Source organism: Typopeltis vanoorti, chromosome 26 (assembly GCF_054136105.1).
Source record: "Typopeltis vanoorti isolate ZY-2024b chromosome 26, IOZ_Tvanoo_1.0, whole genome shotgun sequence".
NCBI lineage: Eukaryota > Metazoa > Arthropoda > Arachnida > Uropygi > Thelyphonidae > Typopeltis > Typopeltis vanoorti.
Genome location: NC_143574.1, coordinates 23,767,529 through 23,793,595, shown reverse-complemented (window position 1 = coordinate 23,793,595; position 26,067 = coordinate 23,767,529). Strand labels below are relative to the sequence as shown.

Sequence of the window (26,067 nt, the reverse complement as noted above, 5' to 3'; positions counted from 1 at the left end):
AAACATTTTGGCTGAGTAATGGTGTGATTATTAATGTACCTTCCAGTATGTATGTTGGCTTTCTGAAAAGGTAAAGGTAATGAACTATTTGAATGATGCATGAGTAATGTATTTAGGAATATTAATTTGATAGCTGTTTGATTCTTTTTCTGTAGTGAGGTTTATTTTAGGATGGTGACTGTTTATGTTGCATATACTGTACACTAAAATATATCTAATGTGTTTGTCATGTGACAAAATAGCAAATGTATCATCTACTAGCAATCAGACTAAAGGCTTGAGTGCAGTTGTGTTGGACACGTTTTCTCTAAGTATTTTATTTATAGAAAAGATTAGTGGAAAAAGTAGCTTTTAATAAGATCAAGGTAATAATTAAGATAATAAGATTAAGATAGTATCTGATCATATTCAAGTTTTGCTTTCCTTACCATGCTAGTCATTTTCCTAGCCTGAGTCTTATTATATCATTCGTACAACTGCTCTTGGTGCCTCTCTCTTTATACATTTTCTATAACCTCTTTTTCATCTGCAGTTCCTGTTTGCTATTGTTAGTAATCCACTTTACACCAAATCTTGTTTTCTTCACTCGAGGTATACAATTTGCCATCTGATGATATCTCTCCTTTCCAATTCTTCCACCTATGGAACTGGCCCAAGCTGTTTTCTAAGATTATTATAAACACCTGCCTTATGATTCCACATTAATTCCTTTCTTTTTGACACCTTCTCATGTTTACTCATCTCTCAAGTCAAGACCACATGCTTGCTCTCTCTCCATCTGGGGAAAGTGATGAATTGTAACTAATTTCAGTTACAATCAGGTCCTCTGATGCCAGGACCCGATATAAAACTCTTGAGCCTCTTGTTTCTTCTACTACATATTGCATGAGGCATTTGTTCCTTAAGAATTCCAGAAATTCCATCATTTATTACTACTACTACTGCATGCTATTTTCTCTTCTCACTTTATACTGCCATAATTAAAATTTCCCATAATGATCACTTATTTTGCACTTGCCAAACTGAACTGTCTAAACATTTCCTGCTCTTCAAATTCTGTATTCTCTAATGTATAGCAACATTCCACTAAATATTGTCCTACCCACCCCCCACTTCACACCATATACTCTCAAAACTATTAGTGCAGTTTTCCTCCAACTTGTCCAGTCTGAGTGGACATAGCTCATTACTTATCATATTTTGATGTTAAGTCATGTTTGCCCTTCCTATCCTGCTGAAATACACTATACCCTTCTGTTTCTATTCCTGTCAGGATATCATCTTCTGTCAACCATATTTCACTGATCCCAATAATCTTTGGACCAGCTGTGGCTATCAATGCTACTAATTTATCTCCTTTATTCCTGATAATCCTAGCATTTGTATAAAGAAACATCAGTGAATTGTTAGTATTTCTATACCTATTATTATTCCCTCTAGACTCCATTTGACTCTTCATAACACTCTACGTTCCCCCATCTCCTGAGCTTCTATCTCTAAAAGAGATCCATGCTTCTATTCACCTTGACAACTCTAGTTTCCCTGTACTAATACTCTTATTTTCTCTGAGAACAACATTCTCTCCATATGCCTAGAGTTTCTGTTTCAAATGCAGTCCATCCACATAATCCAATCTGCTCTTTCAACACATTCTATCATTCTTTCAACACATGCTATCATGCTATTCATTATTGATGCTCTTCTCTTTATGTCTGCATTATAATACTTAGGTAACAGGCTGACTATCTTCCCTTTCACACACTTCTGTTGTACAACCTCAAATCTCTTGCTACCCAATTTACACTACCTCTCAGATCATTGTTATTCACTCTTTCACTTGACTTAATTGCCATAGTCATACTCTCGTTTCTCCAGGCAAGCACTCCTCTAGCATTCTATCTTGCACTCCACGAATCATTGAATCTCCATACATCACACCTCTCACTACAACATTCTTCTTGCTCACATGCATCCTTCACTGTCTTTCCTTGCATTCCCACTTACCTGCCTTCTTGTTATCTTTTCATCTCTAGCTCATGTCTCTCCTCTGACTCCCTCTCTCCTGGCACTCCCACTTACCTGTCATCTCTCCATGCCTAGTTTCTGTATTATTTTGTCTTCCTCTCAATCCACCTTATCCTCAGTATTCCTATTCTCTCCTTCTATCATTCCCATAACCCTCTCTCACTCCCCCTCTTGTTCATTTCACATCAGTGAGCTTTTCCATCACTAATATCCTCTTTCACACTTTGGAACTCATTCTTCAAATGTTCCATCTCCTCTCTCAGTGTCTACATCTCTCTCTCTCTCCAAGCATCCTACTCTTGCTTGACATTCACCCAATCAGTCGTTATCATTCACTAGTTTCTGGCACACTGCTACTGCAACCATTTAAATCTAAGCTGATATCAGTCACAAAGCCCTTCCCATTTCCTGCATTTTATGCAGACCTGTACTCCTCGGTCTCTTACTTGTCACATTTCTAACTGCTGGGATGCAAACATGCCTCAAGCACCACATGCCACAAAGTCTTGTAACATGTGTGGTGCATAATGTAGTCCTTGAATGGGATGGGATAGGCAATGAATCAGGATGATTTGCTGATATCATCAATGAATGAGGACGATAAACATAGTTATGGCAGCTGCCATTATCATTAAGTACAAAGACACTACAAGATATGCTAAAAATGTAGCTTGTGTAATAGAGGTATGCGCGTTGAACATACTATATTTTTTGAATAATGACTTCACACGCGTTAAAGAAAAGTAAATATAAATTATTAATCCTATATATTTTGCACAATATGTCATTAGTTTTTTTAGGGAGAAGACAGAAAAAACTGGTAATAACATTTAAATTCTGAATACAAGAACAAGTCAGCATATGTCCAGTAGGAGGAAACACTATTATATTAAAGTTCAGAGATGTGGAAACAGATGTATAATTAATTTAGAAATAATAAATAAATAAAAATATAAAAATTATAAACAATTAACAGCAATCGCTTACTAAAACTTAGAAATAGGCATATATTCTGTCCTATTAAGATTAGGACAGTGGCATAGGTGATTCAAAAAAATAGATGATCAGATTTGAACCTACAGTAGTGTAGCATCTTGTTATGGTTTCAGTGAGCTCTGTGTCTAGTGTCGTTGGTATGAAAAGCAAGGTCTGAACCTTCAGAATCGAAAATTCTTATATAATCTTGATGTTCAATTTTAATAGCAGCAGAATGATCAGTCTGTCCAAAGTAGCAAAGATGGCAAGAATAAGGTTATTGATAAACACCAAGCAAGGATGATGGTGATAATATATGTTTGACAGGTTGTAAGAAAGATTACAACTTCTGGGCTAGTTTGAAGGTGGTGTACAAATTATATCTGCGAAGGGTCCTAGCTATTTGTTCAGATGTTCCTTTAAGGTAGGGCATGCTGATTCTTTTAACATCAGATTATAATCTGGAAGAGGGAATATGATAGGAAATTTTGTAAGAATTTGGTTAAATCAAGGAAATAGTATGAAAACTAAGCTTTGTGCTTGGAGAGTGAAGAATAAGTGAATGAGTTTCCATAGACTGTTATGAATGCTTTGTCAGTGAATGAGTTTTTTTTGTGCGACGTGAATGATGGTAAGTGTGGGTCTCTGTGATGACCCTTCAAATTCGTGTAATAATAATAGTATGAAAATACTTGGAAATAAGTATTTATTTTGATATTTGAAATTGCTGATCTCATGCGGAGGTAGCAGGGTTTTTTCTCCCGGAAACTCTTGTTTTTCATCCTGCATACAGACAAATCGGCCTTGAGAAAACACACAATTTATATACAAAAAATACTAGTGGTGATGATGGGGAGTAGATGACATTGATGTAGATAATGATGGTAGTTGGTGGATTAAGTAGTGGAGATGGAGAGCTGTAGAGTAAGTGCCATCCCTCAGGGAGTCTTTGGACTCCTTGAAGGTATCATGTAATAATAATAAATTTTGACAAATACTGATATTGAAGATCACCTTCTACTTCATCCAAATCTTCCTTTGTCTTTTATATTAAAGATATTACAGTAAGTTATTAAGATAAATATCATATTTGAGATATTAAACATTGTTTAATCTTATAGTGATATCTGTTTTCATATTTCATTCAGATTCTTTATTATTATTTATTTATTTATTTATTTTTTAGGAGAGATTTTTGCAAACCATGGATAAGATAGCAGAATTATCTGAACAGAAGCAACAACTTGAGCATTTAGTTACCCAGCTACAAGGGGAAACGGATACAATAGGTAAAAATGACATAAAATTATTAAAAAATTTTTGATCTTTTTAGAATTAAAATATTTACTTACTCCAGTCCAGTATAATACTGGGACAGCATTCTCATCATATTATTTTTGCTAATGTTGGCTGTTATTTACAGCACACAAGTACTCACCAAAAAAGCTGCAGAAAACATATACTATCTATCTATCTATCTATCTATCTATCTATCTATCTATCCCAATGGCTTTAACAGGCCTTTAAGGCCCACAACCTTCCAAGCATGCTTGGATTTCGTAACTGAAATACGAGGATAGAATGGTCACTCCTATGCCTCAAGGTATTCTTGGCTGTATCCCTGTGTGTTCAAGGGGCCGGTTTGCCTGCTTGCGGGATGAAAAACACCAGATAAACTGGCGGAAAAAACCCTACTGCCCACGCCCAAGACCGGCTAACTTGGCTATGGCTGAGGAAGATCCTTCAGCTCCTCACGTCTCCGACGGGAATCGAACCTAGGACACTCCTTCCCCAGGCATATGGTTGCGAAGCGCAAAGCCACTAGGCTAACTGCGCGGACAGAAAACATATACTAAACAGGCTAAATGCCAGCCTGTTTGACTTAGTGGATAGCATACCTGCTCTCCAATCAACAGTCACGGGTTTGAATCCCTTGGATTCAGACCTGTGACCTGTGATAAACATTTTAGGCTGGAGATTGAATTTTAGGTTGGAGATTGAATATGTTGATTGTCTTTATATGGGAGATGAATTTCATTACTCATTGTGAGACCACTGTCTTGCTTATTGGAGGTGACTGATCTGTGGCGTGCAGAATTACCGTTTTTTATCAAAGCTGTAATTCTTAAAATGATCCATCACAATGCCACTATAACTGGTTATTATTGCTTAAGTATTCTTGTAGTATTTCTGGTATCATAATTATTATTACTTTATCAACCTGATAGCAATAACAATGATTCAGAAAGAGAGTTGAAATTTGATTTCAATGAATTTTTTGTGAGGAGAATATTTTAGTTCTTCACTAAGATTAGAACTTCAGTTGTAACAGCACAGTTAAATGAATAAATAAAAAAAATCATACTTCAGTCTAAACATGAACTTTAATTTCTTTCATATACTGCAAGTGGAAAATAAAATTTAATCATTTTGATCTTAGTTGAGTAGCTACTATTGACTACATGAATAGTCACCATGGAGCATTGAAGGCATGATATTAATGCCATTATTTCATTAAAATGCCTATGTGATGATCATGAGCAGATTAGGCAATCTAGATGCTGGGAAATTTCTTGGTGGGTCTGTATGCACTGAATAGGCTGCTTGTGTGTCACAGTCAGGTAACAACTTTTAGTTTATGGATTACAAGATACACCCATTTCTGTGTGTTCATTATGTGATTTTGTTCTACAAAATCACATAATGAACTTTTTTTGCAAAAGCTTGCAAGACTACAAACTGCAAGTGCTCCTTATATAGTTTGTAGTCTTTACATTAGCACCCTGATGAATAAACTTTAAAAGTAGGTACCCTGTGAGATAAAGATAAATCTGCAAAAAAAAAAAAAAAAAATTGATGCATATTTTAATGTGATATGGCATATAATTTAAAAATTTATCATTTTTTTTTAACCAAATAAACAAATAATGTTCCTAATATAACCTCTCAAAGTAAAATAGGTAATCATTACTAATGAAACTGTATACTTTTAATACAAAAATTTAAAATGGTTATAACATTAAAAACATTATCATTATTATTTTTACAGCTATTTTGCCTGCTTTTGTTTAGAAGTACCCCTGTTTTAATGTCATTGGCTTTTTACTCAAGAATTCTTAGAGCATTGTAGATGTATTTTAGAGACAAATATATGTAGCATAATAGAAGAAAATTCTCACATACCTTTTCTTGGATGTTGTTGCCTGTCTTCTTTCTGCGGTGTGCATACTTCTGCTGTTATGGTGTTGAAAGGGAAGTAGGGGGGTGGGCCTAAGGCAATGTGGGAGAATTAATTTGAAAAAACCCGGGTTTTTTGTATAATATATACATATATTATTTTTAAAGGTGGGCAGAACGCTTTTTTTGTAGGGTGGGAAAAAGATGAAAAAGGGGGCTGAAAATAGCAACTGCTTTTTAGAGGAAAGAGAAGGGTTTATTGGAAGAGGGGGCCGGGAAGAGGGTTGATGAGGTACAAGCCATTTCGACCATGTGGGTCGTCCTCTGAACTCATGGAGGAAGTGGATGCGATGTCGTGTCAGCTTGGTGTTTCTGCCTTTGAAGTGCTTGTGTTATCGCCTATTGGTCGGAGTTGTGACCTAATTTTTATGTTGTGAAGCTTCCAACACTCTGAGATTATGTAGGGTTGGTTGATGTTGATTGAGTTCTCATCACATTTTATTGCTACCGTTTTCAATATTCTAAGCATTGTTTCGTTGTCTTGCCTGTCTATTATGATGGCCTTGTCGATTTGCAGGGTATGTTTTTGTTCAATGGCATGAACTGCTATTTCTGTTTTCCCTGTGCTTTGTATTCTATTTTTCTTTTTGATGTTGTGTTTTTTAGCATTTAAATGATCTGGAATAGGGATGTTACAGTCACAGAAGTGTTCTTGTAGTCTTGCCCATAAAGACCTGATGGTAGAACCTCATCATCATCAAAATCCTGCCATGTACCCTCAAGGGGTGTACAGGATATGATAATACTACATGAAAAAAATTACATCATTACTAGCTACAATTTTCCTCCAAATCAGTCTCTTACTTGTCAAGACTCCAATATTATCAGATCTTATATTTCTATCATCTAAAGCACTTTGTACTGTATCAATCCACCTATATCTTGGTCTTCCTCTGGGTCGTTTTGCTGCCAACCTGGCAGGGAACACTTGTTTTGCTAATCTTTCTTCACCCATTCTGTTTAAGTGACCATACCACCTGAGATTAGCTCTGCTAACACATTCCTGGATGTTGACAATGTCAAGTTCTTTCCTAATATCCTCGTTTTTAATATGATATTGCCATTGATGCCATCTGTTCATGCCTCGAATCTTTCTCAGAACTCTCATATCTGCGGTCTTTAGTCTTTGGTCAAGTGTTTTATTTCTGACCCAGCTCTCAGATCCATAAGTTAAAACTGGTTTGAACACTGTCTTGTGTACAGCTCATTTAGTGTTCCAACTAATTTCTCTCTTATTCCATATGAATTTATTCAGTTGACTTCCTACCATACCAACTTTGTTGATTCTGTTGTCTATTTCCATATTTAATTTACCATCATCACTAAAAATCGTGCCTAAGTAGCTGAAATGTTTGACTTGTTCCACAGGTTCTCCATTCACAACACAGGTGACATTTTCAACGACTCTACCTATTTTCATTGTCTTTGTCTTTTTATTGCTGACCTTCATACCATATCTATTACAACAGCTATTCAATTTAGTCAGAGAATCTTGCAAACTTGTAGCGGATTTATTTAGGAATATAACATTGTCCGCATAAAGCAAAGAGCTGACATTAACATCTCCAATTTTGATATCATGTTTAATACCACTTTCCTTCATAATGTGATCCATAAAGATAATGAATAACAGAGGGGATAATGTACATCCTTATCTCACACCAGATTTAACATTAAACCATCTTCCTGTACTTCCTTCAATTCTAACTGCTGACTTACAACTCAAATAAAGACTAAGTATTGCTCGATATAATGTCCCATTGACACCATATAACTGTAGTGTATTGAATAGCTTCTCTCTTGGCACCGTCATATGCCTTTTCCAAAACGATAAAACTTAAATACAGATCTCTGTTATATTCCCATGCTTTCTCGACTATTTTTCGTAAAGTGAAGATCTGATCCTGACAGCCTCTATTTGGCCTGAATCCAGCTTGTTCTTCACCAAGCTTTTCTTCCACAATTCTTCTCAATCGTTTCTTAAGTATACTTGCATTGATCTTGCCAGGAACACTCAGTAGGGAAATACCTCTGTAATTCTCACATTCAGTTTTATTTCCCTTTTTATATATGGATACTATGAGAGCTCTACTCCAATCATCAGGAATTCGTCCCTCTATCCAGGCTTTCTGAACTATGCAGTGCAGCCACTGTAAGACTCTTATACCACCATACTTTTATTATTTCTGTGTTGAGATAATTATGGTTAGTTGAAAACTTGTAAGCATTTATGAATTGTGATAGGATAATCAATTTTTTAACAGAATATGGATGATATGAGTGGAAATGTAGATAGTTTCCGATATGCATGGGTTTGTGGTATATTTTCGTGGCTATTTTGTTGTTTTTTTCTGATTAATGTGAAGTTTAAGAAATTTATGGATTTGTTCTGTTCAGTTTCTATGGTGAAGATTCACCATAGAAACTGAACTGTTTGTTGTAACTGTTTAGGGATGCTTGTAAGGTGGTGATGTGTGTAGGTTCTCCAGTGCACAGAATATCATCCACAAATCTGCCATAAAAGGTGGTGGTGGGGGGAGTAGGAGTGATTCTATGTGTGCTAGGAATAATTCCGCTAGTTGTCCGCTGATGTTTTGGCCCATAAGGAGTCCGAAAATTTGAATATACATATTATTGTTGAACTTGAATGAAGAAGTTTGCTGAGATTATTAGTTTGATTAAGTTTATAATATCATTAGGTGTTAATTTTGTACGAGAGTGTAGGGGGTGTGGTCTGCTGTGAGTAGTGTATGTACGATATCTAATATTCTGGGAACATCCACGTTAGTGTATAATTAAGCTGCATCCAATGAAGTGAGGATGTTTTCCTGTGGTAGGATTATGCTATTTATTTTTTTGAAAAGGTTGTCCATATTTTTTATCATGGAGTTAGATGTTATAATTAATGGTTTGAGAAGTTTCGGATGACCTTTTCAAAAAAATAAATAGCATAACTCTATCACAGGAAGGCATCCTCACTTCATTGGATGCAGCTTCATTATACACTAACGTGGATGTTCCCAGAACATTAGACATCAGTCCTTAATTAAGTATTAATTCTCCCACATTGTCTAAACCCTCCCCCCACTCCCCTTTCAACATCATAACAGCAGAAGTATGCACACAGCAGAAAGAAGACAGGCAACAACATCCAAGAAAAGGTATGTGCAAATTTTCTTCTATTATGTTACATATATTTGTCTCTAAAATACATCTGTAATGCCCTAAGAATTCTTGAGTAAAAAACCAATGACATCAAAACAGGGGCACTCCTAAACAAAAGCAGGCAAAATAGCCATAAAAATAATGTTTTTTAAGAGAAGTAACATGGGAGTTTTCCCAGAAATAATACCTACATTGTTATAATAATAATAATAAAATCTTTGGTACAAGTTTCAAATCTGGCTGTGCTCCATGTAAGGCAAATAAACATACTGAAATTAAGTATGTAATGCATACTTAATTTCAATAGAATAATTTCCTACTTTACCACTGAGCATGAATGCTCATTTTCTTGATTGCAAGAGGAAAGATTATAAATAAATATGTTCAGGGAATACATATAAAAGTATATGAAGAATAATATTAATTTAATTTTAAACTGAAGTCAGCCATATGTACCAGTAATATTCTAATTATTACTGGTACATACAAGTCTAACCAAGTGGAAAAAAACTTCCACCATCTTTCTCTAAATCCAGAGTAATTTAATAATAAGGTGAGACATCTTTTTGCAACTCATATAGGTAAAGATAACTTCTCCATTGTTTCTACCTTGGTATCACCACCTCTTGGTCTGGCTCCCACTGACATGACCTCAATAAAGGTCGAAACCGGTCTTGGTAGTGGCCTTTTCCTTAATGCATAGCATTATACATGTCTGCAAGGAGATGTGCTTTGCATTATGGGAGATACTAAGACAAGGAGTGATGAGAGCTTGGTCCACCTTTACCACAGGTTGCCTGAGCCCGGAAGATACTTCAGATGCAGATTTTGTTTGCTTACACTTGGATAAAGGATTAAAATAAATTTATTATATTACTTTCAATGACATTTTTATTTTAATGTTCATGGAAAAAAAATATTGTACTTAGTATTGTAAACTGCAATTCATTGCTTAGCTGTTGTTGGAAAGTTCATTATTACAGAATAAACTGCATTTATGATTGTAACTTGATAATAAAAATAAATTCTCACTGTATGTCATGTTACTGATAAACCTATATATCCTATATATAAAAAGATATGATATGATTTTAATATAATAAAAATTCAAATTTCAGAGAATAGGACTCTTCTCCTTGTGCAGGATAACATTGTTAATGCTTTTTTTTTTCTGGGGTCAGTTTGATTTCTCCATTATTAAGTGTATCACATGCAATTACAAACAGTCTAATATCAGAGTTAATTTTATCCAAAGAATAATATACTGATGTTATACTACAGTACAATATTCTATTCTCTGAATACAATTAACAAAGAAACAAAATGGACAAACTACAGAACATTTGCTGGAATGAGTCATGTGGGAAAAGTACTTATGAAATTAACAGAAAGATAAGGAAACTAACAGAAGAAAATTTAGGAGATGAGCAAGCAGGATTCAGAAGAGACAGGAGTACTGTTCCCCATATATTAATGCTAAGATTAACTGTTTAGAGAGTTCTACTTGAAAATAAAAATATTCATACCTGCTTTGTTGACTTTCTGAAAACCTTCAGCAGTAGAAATCAGAAATTGACATAGGTTGTACTTGAATCTTATGGAGTGGCAGGAACCTGAAACCATCGAAATGCAGAGTCTGCTCTTAGAAATTGTGGAATAACAAGAATCTTGCCTAGCCAGCAAAGGTTGGTCGATTGGTAGAGCCTCTGCTACTAATGGCTCACAAAATGTTAAGCAAGTTTGAGCGTGGTTAGTAGTTGGAAGGAGTCAATTGTTTGATGCTGTTTGGCACACTCTCCCTCAATAAGTCCTTTGGAAAGAACAATGGATGTCATAAGGAAGAATATAAAGAAAATTGCAATTCAAAGTATAAAAATCAATAATTTATCAGTGCAGAAGTTAAGGCAAAGAAGGAAAGAGATATGGGTTGATAATGGGCATCAAAAAACTAAAACCCTGATGTTCAGAGAGAAGAGAATGAAAAAGCAAATAAAGTCTTCATGCACCTGAGTGCAATGGTGAAGAAAGCATTGGACCCTCAGGCACTGATGACAAAATTCTTCAGCAGTTTTGGTATTGTGGGGAGGGATATAAGGGCACATAATCAGGATAAACTTATTCTAGAGAGAGAGATATTTACAAACCATCCATGTCCATGGTGGGATTCAAACTCAGAGCATATTGATTGGAGAGCAGATATGCTGGCTGGCTTATAAATTCTGGCCTTCTTTCAATTTTTTTTACAATATTTATTAGCTTGTTTAGAATTAAACTATGACAGTTTGCATTTATAGAAAAATGCTGTTTAGTAACAAAATAAAATGCAGTAATTACAACTCTTTATTTAGTACACAAAGTAGGAAAATTAATTTAATTTCTCTTTAACACATACACAATTATTTTCAACTAAACATATTACTTCACTGTATTGAGGCAAGTTAAAATTAGAAAATTGTAACATTTAGTGCACAGTACTCCTATCTCTTCTGAATCATGCTTGCTCATCTTTTAGATTTTCTTCCATTAATTTGCTTATCCTTTCTGTAAAGATACGTACTTTTCCCATATGACTCATTGCAGCAATTTTTCTGTAGTTTTTGTAGTCCATTTTGTTTCCTTTTTTTTGTGAATAGGTATTTGAATTGATCTTATCTGCTCTTCTTTTGGTACTTTCCCTTCATTCCATGCAATGTTATACAACCGGTATAGTTCATCTAGACCTGGCCACCATATCATATTTCAGCATCTCCTCAATGATCTCATCATTCGTGGAACTTTTATGGTTCTTCAAATGCTTTACTGACTTTATGACCTCATCCCTCAGTATATCTGACTTTCCCTCTGTGCTTGGTGGTGATATTTCCTTCAATTGATCAATTAAGCTCTTTTGGACTTCAACCTCTCTAGGGTGTCAAGGACTTGTTCATCCATCTATTCATTGAACATCATCAGATGCCGTATGATCACTCAGATGCTCAGTGATGTGCCACACCAGTCCTCTAGGTGGTCCTGTTGTATAGTTTTCTGGGGGCTTAAACTCTCTATAGATCAGTCATTCCAGACACACTATCTATCTCATTGATAGCCTACCCCTTCCTCTTTTTCCAGGAACTTTACCTTCTATTACCGTTTTGAGAAGTCATCCTTTCATCAAAGACTTGTCAAGGGAGGCAATACATCACCCACAATAGATGCACTTACTACTTCAACAGGCAAACTGTTCCATTCACTCATGGTTCTATGAGAGAAAAATCTAGCTTTCACCCCTTTCTTAACAGCACACAAACTTAAGTTACATGGATGCCACCTTGTCCTCTCTCCACCTTCCATATAATGAAAACTTTTATCACCAATACTCTGTTATGCTTCCTCAAAAGTTTATATGCCTCTATCACATTGCCCATCTTGCTCTTGTTTATCAGTGTCTACAGCACACATACTCTCAATTATGCAATGTAGCTTATAAGGATAGATTAATCCTGATTTCTTTGCAACTCTTCTTTGATCCTTTCCACAGCTTCTTTATCCTCTCCGAACCCAGAGACCATATCTGTGCACAGTAGTTCAGGAAGTTGTATCAAGGTCTTCTAAAGAGGTAAAATGATTTACATATCATAAAATACATACATTACATACATATCATAAAAATGATCTTTACATATCAATGTTTGTTTCAACATCACAGTTATCCTCTGGGTTGTATTTGCAATTTTTGCTATGTGACCCTTGAACTTCAAATTCCTGTCCACCAAGATCTCTAGTCTTGTTAGTTACTCCAAACATAATTCCACCAATATGATATGCCATTGGATAATATCTCATCATATCAAAGTGCCCAACTTTACTAATTTACTAATGAATTGAGAACCATTATTGTTTGCCCACACTTCCTATCTTTATCATCAGCAAACAATTGAAGATTTGTCAGGCTTTCCAATATCATTGATATATAAATTAAACAACAGTGGTCTAACAATTGATCCCTTGGGCAATCTCACTGATCATCTTAAATCTGACAAATTCACCCCCCCCCCCAATGTACCATTTTTTTGTTACCTGATTGTGAGCCACATGCTTATTCATGCCAATAGTTTCCATTCTAATCCCATATTCTCTAGTTGATCTGATAGACTTTCGTGTGATATCGTATCCTATCAAATGCCTTAGCAAAGTCTAACAGTATCATAGGATCTCCATTCCCTTTATTGAACTCAGCTGTGACATTATTATAAAATATGAGCAGATTGCTAAATCATGACTTCCCTGTAGTAAACTCATGCTGTTCCTTGCAAAGTATAGTTTCTTTGTTCACTCACTTCTGTACTAACTTCTTGAAAATCTTCACAATCGCTCCAGAGATACTGATGGGCCTATAGTTAGACACATTTGTCTTTGTACTACCCTTGTGCAATGGGAATCGTAGATTCTCTCCATTCTTGAGGGATCGTTAATGAGTTAAGGCTCAAATTATACAAACATGTCAAGTGCCTAACCAGTTTGGCTAAACATTCCTTTTCATATGTGGTGATATCCTATCTCCCTATTGATGAATTCTTATTCATGTTATGCAACAGCTCTTGAACCTCCTTCTTATGCACCTTATTACATACACCAAGTTGATAGATCCTAGGAAAAATTAGCTTTTCAGATTTGTAGTTCTGCATATAACTTGTCCTGATTGGAACATCCAATAATTGGCTACTTGGTGTGTGATCATGCCATACTAATCTGTGATCATGCCATACTACTTCTCAGATTAGTATGGCATGATCACTGTCACCAACTAGTGGCAACAGTCACAGTTCTTAACTCAGATGGATACCTTCTGAAACTATGATCAAATCTAACACTCTTTGTCCTCAAATTGCTTCTTTCACATGCTCCTTGAGAAAGTTGTCTCGCAACAGCTCAATAAATTCTTCTTCATTCTTATCATGAGTTTTCTCTACTACCCAATCAATATTCTGATAATTGGATAGGTATCAACAAGTTGTGTATTGGGGAGCGATATCTAGGGAAAGGAAAGTCACTAGTGGAGTGCCTCAGGGGTCTATTTTGGGGCCATTACTGTTTAACTTGTATATTAATGATATAGGTGAAAATTTGGATGGAGATATTCGGTTGTTTGCAGATGATGCAAAGTTGGGACAAACCATGAAGAGTAGTGAAGATGTTGTGGCCTTACAAGAAGACTTGAATAAATTGAGTGATTGGGCACGGAAATGGGAATGCGAGTTCAATGTTGCAAAATGTAAGGTTTTAAAATTTGGAAAACAAAGATGGGATGCAGAATTTATGTTTGGTGAGGATATATTATTGGAGGTGGAAGAAATAAGAGATCTGGGGGTGATAGTGGAGAAGGATCTGAAATTCAGGGGACACAGCTGAAATTGTGAAGACAACACAAAGGCTTCTAGGAATGATGCAGAGGACACTGATGTGTAGAAGTAGGGAGATTCTTGTTCCGTTGTATAAGGCTTTGATTAGGCCACACATGAACTATTGTGCCTAGATTTGGTCACCTGGTTTTCAGAAGGATGAAGAGATGTTGGAAAGGGTCCAAAGGCAATTGACTAAGGTAGTTTCTGACCTCTGGAATGTCGAGTATGAGGAAAGATTGAGAAGATGTAATTTGCAGAGTCTAGTGGACAGGAGAAAAGGGGAGATATGATAGAGACCTACAAGTTCGTAAGGGGTTTTTATAGGATCAGTGCTGGAGAAGTTCTACAGAAAATAGTGGGAGATTGGGGAGTACCAGAGGTCATCCCTGGAAACTGTAAAGAAGGTGTGAGTAGGAGAGTGAGAGGCAGGTTTTATTCGTGCAGAGTTGTAAATGATTGGAATGCCTTGCCTGAGAGTGTGGTGTCTGCAAGGAGTTTGAATGTGTTCAAGGCACGGTGTGATGAGCTGTGTGTGTGTGTGTGATAAAAGGACCTTCCAGATGAGTCTTTGACTCCATGAGGTCTTGGGGTGGTAATAATAATTAAAGTCACCCTTAATAATTACTCATTCAGTACCCGCCAAGGTAATTTGGCAATGCATTTCTTCATCTCCAGCAAATGAACTGCCAGGCCTATAACAACATCCCATCAATATTTCATCTTGTTAGCCTCCACTTCACACTGTATAACCTCAAACTCACCAATACATGGGGCATTGTTACCATTATTGCTTTCAGGAATTTCTGTTCTAACCAGATTCAAGTCGTGATATCATTAATAGTACCCCTCTTCTCTTATTTCTTCTGACATTCTTAAAAATGCTATACCCTTTACACTCAATTCCAGTTAATGCCTTCGACTCTGAGAGCCAAGTTTCAACAATTACAATTTTATGCACAACATATTTAATTGTTTGCCTCAGGGTGCGATCTAATCTGGCGATGGCCCTGGTTATATGACTGGATGGGAGAGAGCAAGAGACCTCATGGAGAGTTTTGTTAGGATATGAAAATGCATGTAACACAGTACTTAAGAGTAATTTTCACAGATATATATATATATATATATTAGCTCAGAGTTTTATTTCTTCTAAAGAAAGAAAGTAGTTGCCAGTGGAATGTAGTTTTCATGTTTCCAACTAGTATTGCATGAAATATAAAAGATAATTCAGATTTTTTTTTTTTTTTTCATGTAAAAATATAACAGGAATCGATGTGCATAATGTGCTTACTGTAATTCTTTATAGTAAGCATAATTCGCATGAGATTATTGTAAAATAACTCGCATGTGATTTCCCTTCCATTATTCAGAAAGAAGGGATGGATGTGGAGATGAGCCATTGTCTTATTCATGTTTGAAGATAGGTTATGTAAATGCATCCATCCTATCTAAACTATATTTCTACAATTAATCTATTAATCGATTCAAATTAAAATATTCAAATAAAGGAATCAAACACTTAGGAAGACTAGTCTTTTCTTTAATCTGTAGGGAGTTGTATCGTAAGGTATGGTGGTGATTGTGAAACGTGTTGTTTGTGCTTGGCATAAAAACTGCAGACCACAAAGGTTGAATGAGCTGAGATATTCTTCTTCTTCATGTAGCTTCCTCAGTGAGAGGGTGCAGCACCATGTCCTTCCAGTTCTCTCTGTTGGTGGCTTTCCTTTTTGTTTCTGCATAGCCATGTGATCCTGTCCATGATCTTGTATCTTCAAGCCATGTCCTTCATTTTTTGCCTCTTGATCCATTTCCCATAATTTTTCCTTCTAAAACTGTTAATATTCTCTGTCCTGATGAACCTCTCAGTACATGTCCTGCCAATCTCATCTTTCTCTGGATCATTTCCTGTAATAAAGATCTGTGTTCTCATTCTCTGTAGGACATCTGTATTTGTCACATTTTCTGTCCATGGGATTTTCAGAGCTCTCCTATAGCACCACATTTCAAAGGCCATTATCTGTTGCCTTACTCTCTTCTTGAATATCCAGGTCTCACTTCCATATGTGAAAATTGGCCACACTAATGTTCTTATCATTCTTTTTCTTTGTCTCGATACTCACAAAACTTCTGAGCTGATCTTTATTTTTCCAGAATGCATCTTTAGCTATGGTTGTTCTTATTTTTATTTCTTTATCTTGCTTTCCATCTGCAGTAAAGTAGGTGCCTAAATATTTGTATTCTGTTGTATGTTCAATTCTCGTATTGTTTACGAATATTTCTGGCTCGGATCTGCTTTCTTTTGAGATTTCCATAAATTTGTTTTTGTTTTTTTTTTTTTGCATTAATATCTAATCCAAATTCTTTACCTTCTTCAATTAGTAGCTGCAGTAATTTGATCAATTTGTTTCTGTTTTCTGCTATTAGAATGGTATCATCAGCATATCTAAGATTGTTATATTTTATACCATTGATACTAATTCCTGTTTTTTGTTTTTCAATCTTTTTCATCACTGTCTCGCTATAGATATTAAATAGATTTGGTGAAAGGATACAACCTTGTCTAACTCCTCTTTTTATTTTCACTACAAAAGTCTCAGAGAGTTAAACAGCTGCATTTTCTGTTTGGTGTAAATTATTTTTATAATTTTAAGTACATGATCTTCTATGTCTAATTCATCTAATATATTGAACATTTTATTATGTTTTACCCAGTCGAAGGCCTTCTGAAAGTCTATGAAGCATATGCACATGTTCCTGTTTCTTTCAAGTGATCTTTCTATTAGTATTTTTAGTTTCAGGATAGCATTAATGGTTCCCATTCCTCTTCTGAAGCCTTTCTGTTGTTCACTCAATTCACTGCTTATGGCTCTTTCAATTTGTTTGTTAACGAAGGTTAAAATAATTTTAGATGCATGGGATATTAGGCTCACAGTTCTGTAATCCTCACAATTTTGTGCATTATGTTTCTTTGGAATTGGTATACAGATAGATGTTGTAAAAACTTCAGGTAATTGTATTGTTTTATAGATGTCCTGAATGGATTCCGCTAAATAGTTATTATTGCCAGTCAAAGCTTTCAGCAGCTCAGCCGGAATATTATCACACCCAGGAGATTTATTATTAGGAAAATTCTTAATTATATGTTCTACCTCCTTTCTTGTGGGTAGAGTGGTATCTGTTGTTACGATTTAACTTAAGGTGTTGTGAATCATCCAATATGTTACCATTATCATCATCATAGAGATCTGATAAGTACTCCACCCATCTTCCATTTAACTTTTCCTTATCAATGAGTATGTTTCCATCTTTGTCCTTGATGTTATTAGACTGTGTGCGTTTTGTTTTTCATTAAGTTCTTTCACTTTCAGGAATGCTTCTCTGGTTTTGTTCCTATTTTGTAATTCTTCTATCTCAGTGCACTGCCTATTTATTCAGTTTTCTTTCAATCTTTTACGTAACTCTTTGATTCTTTTATCCAAAGTTTTATATCTTAACCTTTCTTCTTCATTTGCTCCTCTTTTCCATGTTCTTCTTTCATCAATAAGGTTGATTACCTCTTGAGCTATCCATATTATTATTAGTATTATTATTATTATTGCATAACTCCTCCAGGGAGTCCAAAGACTCATTAAGGGAGGGCACCTGCTCTACAAATCTCCATCTCCACCACTCCACTACTTTCATCATCCACACCAGTGCCATCTACCACCGACCACCACTATTTTCACAGACAATCACAAAGATCCATGCCCACGGCAGGATTCGAACCCGCTACCTTTTGGCTGGAAAGCAGATACACTAACCACTCGGACAACCAGACCGGCATTATTTTGATGGAAAAACTAATTTCCATTGTGCCACTTCTCTGAGCATTGTCTTCTTGTGACATCTCACAGATATTTCAGCATCACAGTATCCTGTTAATGATCAGTTTTAAAAATATTTGCTTGCGGTTTATTTGAAATATTCACTCCCTTTTTTATCAAAAAAAAAAAACTTCATTCAGATCTTTCTGACTTACTGGACTCATTATCAAATAAATCATAAATATTTTGTCTCCATGCTGATTTTACATGCTCTGATATAGTTATATTATATGCAATTAATTTGCCACATTGCACCTCTAAAGTTCACACATAAGACGCACTAAAAATACTAAAAGACTGGCAGTAAAAAGAAGCAATATAATTACTCATACATAATACAAGTATAGTTCCATGATCCTGTTTCAGAACATTTTTCTGAAATTAGCACCTGGTTTGAGAACTCTTTGATCATATCTTGTGTGCTCTATACAAGTGCATTTTTATTGGATTTTAATTACGGTACCCTGTACCTTCTGAAGCATCATTATTCCTTTTGACTGGATAAATTAATATTAATATTAAAAATAATGAAAAAGTGCCCAAATTATAAGTAATTATAGCATAATTTTGATTAATGTAGTGGATATGTGATAAATTTAAAACAAGTTATATTTTTATAACTTGTTATTTATAGGTGATTATATAGCTTTGTATCAAGTGCAAAGAGGTGTTATGAGGAAACGGGCAGCTGAGAAAGATGAGTACATTGCCTTGCTTGCCAGGGACCGAGAGGATTTAAAGGTATGCTTTTTTTATATAAATCTTATCATAGATTTTAGTACCTTGTGCATGCTGAGTTGGTTAATCTGAGATCCTAATCTGGAGATCAGACATAGTTACTTTTTTTTTTTTTCATTCTTTCCATTCCAAACAAAAATACAGTTCAGGCACTCTCCCCCCTTTTTTTTTTTTCAGTCATTTTGTTTTCTGTATGTGTTGTTATTCTTATTAATAGAAACGTGTTCTTGTGAGATGGACATTTAACATGAAAAAAAAGCAAAAACATGCTGCTTGTACTTTTGTAATCTAGAACTGATTGTACTGTCTGACCACAGATTCAAGAGCCTAGTCTGGCAACTTGCCAAGAAGAGTCAATTCATATTGAAGGGGAGAAAGAAATAAGGCGATATACAAATTTGTCATCAACACGCAAAATCACATGCTTTATATGTAAAATTTTCCAACTATTATACAAGCAAAATATTTACCACTTTAAAAACTACAATGTTTCATGAAAGAAAAGTTAATTTTCCAATGTGTAATAATAACAACTCATCCCACAAGACAGATTGATTGCCCTATTATCGGAATGGATTCCCTTCTGACATGCGCCGAAGTGTCGATGGGTCTCGTATCTGTGGGCATACAGTAATTTTATTCATTTTTCTACTCAAAGTGCAGAAAAGAGAAGTGATAATTTCCAACATTATTTCCATACTTCACATCAAATAATATTTATCCTTTTTTGAAATACAATTCTAAATCCTTTTAAGAACCATTTGCAACTGTACACACATGCACACACACACACACACACACAAAAAAAAAAGAAAAAAAAACTGTTTATAAGAATGATTATCATAAATGTACCTAATCCTAAATTTTAATAATAAAAAAATATGTACGTATCATTTTTTTTTTCTCAACGGTTACAGTTTCTGTATTTGAAGAAGGTTTTTAAATACTTTTTTATTATTTAAAAACCTTCTTCAAATACAGGGATTACTAAATCCTTTCATCGATTGCACCTATTGTAAAAATTGTTTCTGAGCATCATCATCAGATTTCTAACTGAAACTTTATCACACAAGTAAGATCCTAGATATACGTAATTTTGCTATGATAATTCCCATGTAACTTCAATAATAATTAAGTAAAAATTGCATCTTCACACTTCAGTATAAATGTGTGCGTGTGTGTGTATATATACACACAAACACACACACACAGGGGTGCTTAAGGGTCAAAGCTGTATAACTGAGAGGAGACTTCCACATAGCCTTTAAAGGAATGTGGAGAACCGACCAGGGCTTCTAACCTAATGTCCAATCCTCACCTTCTCGTGGTGAACCCTCTGTTGGGTATCTACCTGGATACTGAACGAACAAGGATGTGCTGGCAATTTGGGATTTAGCTGACCAAATTGTATTCTTATTGGCTTAAACCAGTACAACATGACAGAAAATTTCATGCCGGCTGGGGGTGTCGCCCGGTTAAACAAGGCCCCCATTGTTTTTGCCAGGGAACCAAGCGAACAGCGAAAAGTAAGCTACTGGAACAAACTCTGAAACACACCCCAACTCAGTATCACCAGAGTTGAAGATTGGTACTATCAACATAAGAAGCCTGAATGGCAAAGAAATGGAGCTAGCGGAGGAATTAGATAAGTACCAGATCGACATAATAGGGGTGACTGAAACAAAAAGACAAAAACTGGTGAGATCTTTCTGAGCAATAAATACAAAATGTTATATTCAGGCAATGACAATCAAGGAAAAGAAGTAGTGGCCATAGTATTCAACACTAAATACGAGGCTAATCTTCTTGAATGGCAGGCAATCTCAAGTAGAATGATGTGGGCAAATATCAGAATGGGGAACTGGAGACTTATTTGTGCCTATGGTCCCACAGAAGGCTCTACTAAGGTAGAAGAATTTTTTGAGGCTCTAGAGAAAGCTACTGACATAATGAAAAAGGAAAAGTTGGTCCTTGTTGGGGATCTAAATAGCAGAGTAGGAAGTGATTGTCAAACATACAAAAAATATTTTGGAAAAATTTGGAGAAAAGAGCAAAGCTAATAATAATGGCAAATACCTGTTGGATTTCTGCTCAGGACATGGACTGGTTATTACTAACACCATGTTCCAACATAAAAATGTGCGCAAATTCACATGGAGAGAAGAGGCAAGGAATAAGAAAAGTCTCTTGATAGTTATTGTTGATAGTGATGTTTTCTCCCTGGTGGGACACCAGAGTGCACAGAGGATTTGAAATTGGAAATGATCACTATTTAGTCTTGAGCAGGTTAAAATTTAATTTCATATTGAAAAGAATGACATGTAAGAAAGTTTTAAAGCGAATAAAAGTTGAGCAGCTCTCAGATGTGAACTGTAGACTAAAATACACAAAGGTTATTGAAGAAAAAATGAAAGAGTTTGAGAACAGGAACCAAACCTTGGGGATTCAGTGGCAAAACTTGAAGAAAACCCTGATTGATTCAGCCAGAGAAGCATATGGTGAGGTTGTCTGCAAGGATAGAAAAATTAGAACTCCATGGTGGACACAGGAAGTAAAAGAGGCAGTGAAGGAAAAGAAGAAAGCATATCAAAAGTTCCTGGCAAATAAGTCAGCTTGTGCTCTTAGAGAATACAGAGATAAATGTAAGAAAGCTAAACAAAAGTCTTGGGAGGACTTTGGCAAGAACATAGAAAATAAATATCAAGAAGGTGGTAAGATATTCTGGAGGTTGTTGAAGCGTAGAAATAGAGGAAAGAGTGTTGTGAAAGAAGTTAGAAATGATAAAGGTAACATGAAAACTATCTTTTTCTCCTGTTTTCTTGTCACCTTTATCATTTCTAAGTTACTTACTCCATATCCTTGAAGTATGGAGTAATTACTTTGAAAAATTGCTATAGGAAACAAGCAGTGATAGCACAGTGGTAAAAAAACACTCAACAGGCATACAGTCAGGAATACATATCCATGCTTGGACATAGAAAAACCCATCAAAGGCTTGAAATGTGGAAAGGCAGTAGGTGATATTCGACCAGAAATGCTGAAGTATGATGGTATAAAAGTCTTACAGGGCTGCACTGCATAGTTCAGAAAGCCTGGACAGAGGGACGAATTCTAGATGATTCGAGTGGAGTTCTCATAGTACCCATATATAAAAAGCGAAATAAAACTGAATGTGAGAATTAAAGAGGTATTTCCCTACTGAATGTTCTGGGCATTTTTAAGTAGATTGGGATGTTTTCTTTGAGTGTTTCATGTTGTTTTCCAACCAAGTTAAATTCTATACTTAATTCTTTGCAGCCCCTTCTACTGTGATCTTTTGTCCTAGGTAAACATTAGCATATCAATTTCCTGGTGTTCCATATATTATACAGAGTTTTCTAAAAGAACAATATCATCAGCAAATCATAGGTGATTTAGTTCTTTCCCTTAGTTATACTATAAATTAAAGATGCCAAGAAATTATATTGTTGGTTTCATCCTTTATCCAAGTTAAGCAAACAGAGTTTGCACATGAAGTAACTTCAAAACTGGGCTACGTATATGTAGAGGCTGATGACTTAACACCAAGTGCCATTCTTGGCATCTTTGATGAATAGTATAACCAAGTGAGAAAACTTTCAACATCTGTCTCTAATCCAGAGTATTTTAGTAATATGGTGTGACACCTTTTGACTATTTGTATATGGAAATATGATTTCTGCATTACTTCAACCTTGGTATCACTGATGAGACCTCAATAATAACTACTCTAGGCCTATGATAAGCATCCCTTTACTTTTTTACCTCAATAAAGGTTGAAACTGGTCTGGGTAGTGACCTTTCCCATAATGCATTGCATTATGGCATACTAAGGCAATTGATACGAAGTCATCAGCCTCTATATACAAGTAGCCCAGTTGTTAAGTTACTTCGCATACAAACTTTGTTTTCTTACACTTGGATAAACGATGAAACAAAAAATATAATTCCTTGGTACCTTTAATTTATGATTCCTCTATTTTTCCAATCCAGATTTTTAAAAATTCTTCTAGAGCTTCTGTAAATAATTTAGGTGAAAAGGCATCTCCCTCTCTAATTCTCTTTTTTTTTTATAGGAAATTTCATATATGTTCTTCATTTTATAGATGCAGTTGAATTTTTATGTGTGAATAATTTTTTTTTTTTTTTTTTTTTCAATTCCTTAATTTGTTAGGACTTAAAATAACTAACATTGAGATGAATCAAATGCCTTTTCAAAATTGGTAAATGCAGACGTAAGGGTTTTTGGTATTCATTTGTCTTTTCAATGATTTCTCCTATTATATATATATATATGATCAATAATATTCTAGTTTTTTTTTTCTGAATCCTGCTTGTTTTGGAGATTGGCAAAAATCTAGTTTCTTTTGTCTTCTGTTGCTAATGATTTTTGTAAAAATTTTATATATGACTGATAGGGCAGTAATTTTTAATATCTTCACCGTCTCCTTGTTTTGAAAACTATAATGAGGATAGCATTATTCCAACGCTTTAGTATTCTCTTCTGTCTTAGGCAGGATGTATAATTACTTATCATAGGCATTACTGGTTCACCAACTGCTTTCAAAACTTCTTTGGCAACTCATCTTCACTTGGAGTCTTTCCACTACACATACTACCCATTGCATACTGCATTTCTTTTAAGGTATATTTCTTCCATTTGCAGTATTACATTTTTGTTTTCATATTGGTTACTAGTGGAGTACCTTAAGGTACTCCACTAGTCACCCTCATTCTCCTAGATTCCACTCCACCATATACTGCTCTCTTGATGTCTGTCTATCAGCCACCTTCATGCATGCTACCAGTTTCATATTCATTTCTTTTTGCTGCAGATTGTACTTTTAATAAAAAGAATGTAATTATTAATCTTCAACCAGGAAACTTAAGTTTTCTAGGGTTATGACATCATAAATTCACATATTAACCAAATTCATATCATACTTTTACAAGAAACTTTTTTTATGTATCAACTTCCCACAAAGGATGTTAAAACCTATAACACAAACAGTGCCATGTGTAGGGAAGAGCTTGGGGGGGGGGGTTATGGAATGTTTCTTAAAAGGCTGAAGGTTGTTGTCTGCAGGGAAGATGATGAGGGAGGTTGTTCCAATGACCATAACAAGATGGAAGGAAAGAGGAGAGAAATTAATTTTGTCAGTTGACAAAGACTAACGGTGGCCAGTTCACCATTTTCTTTCAAATCATTTCCTATATTATCAATGTACAAATTAAATAGTAATGGTCCAAGCACAGAGCCCTGCAAATCACCATTATTCACCTGCCTCCTGAATTATTCTCTTTCCTTATGCTAACTCTTTGGTAACAGACAATCCTCGTATTCATATCACTAGCTTCATATCTATTCTCATTTATTTCAGTTTTTGTAACAGAATTCCTTGTGGTATCATAATCAAATGCCTTTGTAAAATTTAGCATCATCATATTGGTCGATTGGTAGAGCCTCTGCTACTAATGGCTCAGTTAAGTAAGTTTGAGCATGGTTAGTAGTTGGAAGGGGGCCAATCGTTTGATGCTGTTGGCACACTCTCCCTCGATGAGTCTTTGGACTCCCTGGAGGTGTCAAATAATAATAATAATTTAGCCAATTCATCTGTCAGGTCATTAGTGCTTGTCAAAACAATTAACTGTTTCACTTTACATTGCATTCCTGACAGCCTCACTAATATCATTAATTTTCATATACTAGAGAAACAAGATTTAGTTAGTCTCATGAAATACTCCTCTGGTTCTAGAATCATCATAGAAAATTTTTTCTTTACTCCTCTACTCTTGCATTGTCATATATTCCATTTTCTCGCCTTACATCTCTTTTTCTTCTCATCTCTACCACTTGCCTGACATTTCAGAAGTCATTTGAGCTCACACTTGTTCTCAAGAATGCTACATAAGTGTACTATTCTTTCATGACATCCTCTTTGTTTTCCTGGCCCTTTTTTGCCGCTGCACTTTCATCAACAGTCTTGCCACCACTTACATTTTCCCATTTTTTGTCCACTCATCCCACATAACTGGAACTCACTCTGAGAGCATTTCCTACATGTTCTCTCACTGTTCTTGCTTTTGTTCCACAAATTTTTTACATTTAATAATAAATACATTTCATACTCACTGCATAGAATAAAATCTTCCATATTAAACCTCCCTAACAAAGATGTCTTACCTGCTTTTGTGCTATTATGCATAGTCACCATGCCAATAATCAGATTTCACACAATACTCTAAATATATTGCAGTATCTATTGTCAACCCTTCTTCATAGTTCCACTTCAAACTCATAGAACAAAGTTTTCTTTCTCTTATGTATTTCCTAAAAAATATAATTGTCACTCTTCATATCCATTATTCATAAGTTTTCTCTTCTCAACTTTCTGCCTATCCACAATACAGTGCTGATGTGCTATACATAGAACAACCTCACATATATTGAGGCTTAATGGAGTGAAAAACACAAGATTTAATTATATATTGAATGATTTTTAGGAATGCGATGGCAAGGAGGTCACTGAGTCAGTCAATATAGTGGAATTACTGAGTGAGCACTTTGCAAGAGTACATCATCCAAGTGGTGACAATGAAAGAATGAAGGAACCATTAGTTTATATGGGAATTGTGGTGAATGAAGTGCAGGTGAATAGTCT

The 26,067-nt window shown here is 35.3% G+C and overlaps 1 protein-coding gene across 2 annotated transcripts in view; it reads left to right on the top strand.

Moving 5' to 3' along the window:
* LOC150092414 (golgin subfamily A member 2-like) overlaps positions 1 to 26,067 on the top strand; it is a 380,033-nt gene that overhangs the window by 337,152 nt on the left and 16,814 nt on the right. For both annotated transcript variants that reach the window (XM_090415174.1, XM_090415173.1), the window contains exons 20-21: positions 4,187 to 4,289; positions 19,284 to 19,390. In XM_090415174.1, coding sequence (XP_090271300.1) covers positions 4,187 to 4,289; positions 19,284 to 19,390 — 210 coding nt within the window. The remainder of the gene's footprint in view (positions 1 to 4,186; positions 4,290 to 19,283; positions 19,391 to 26,067) is intronic.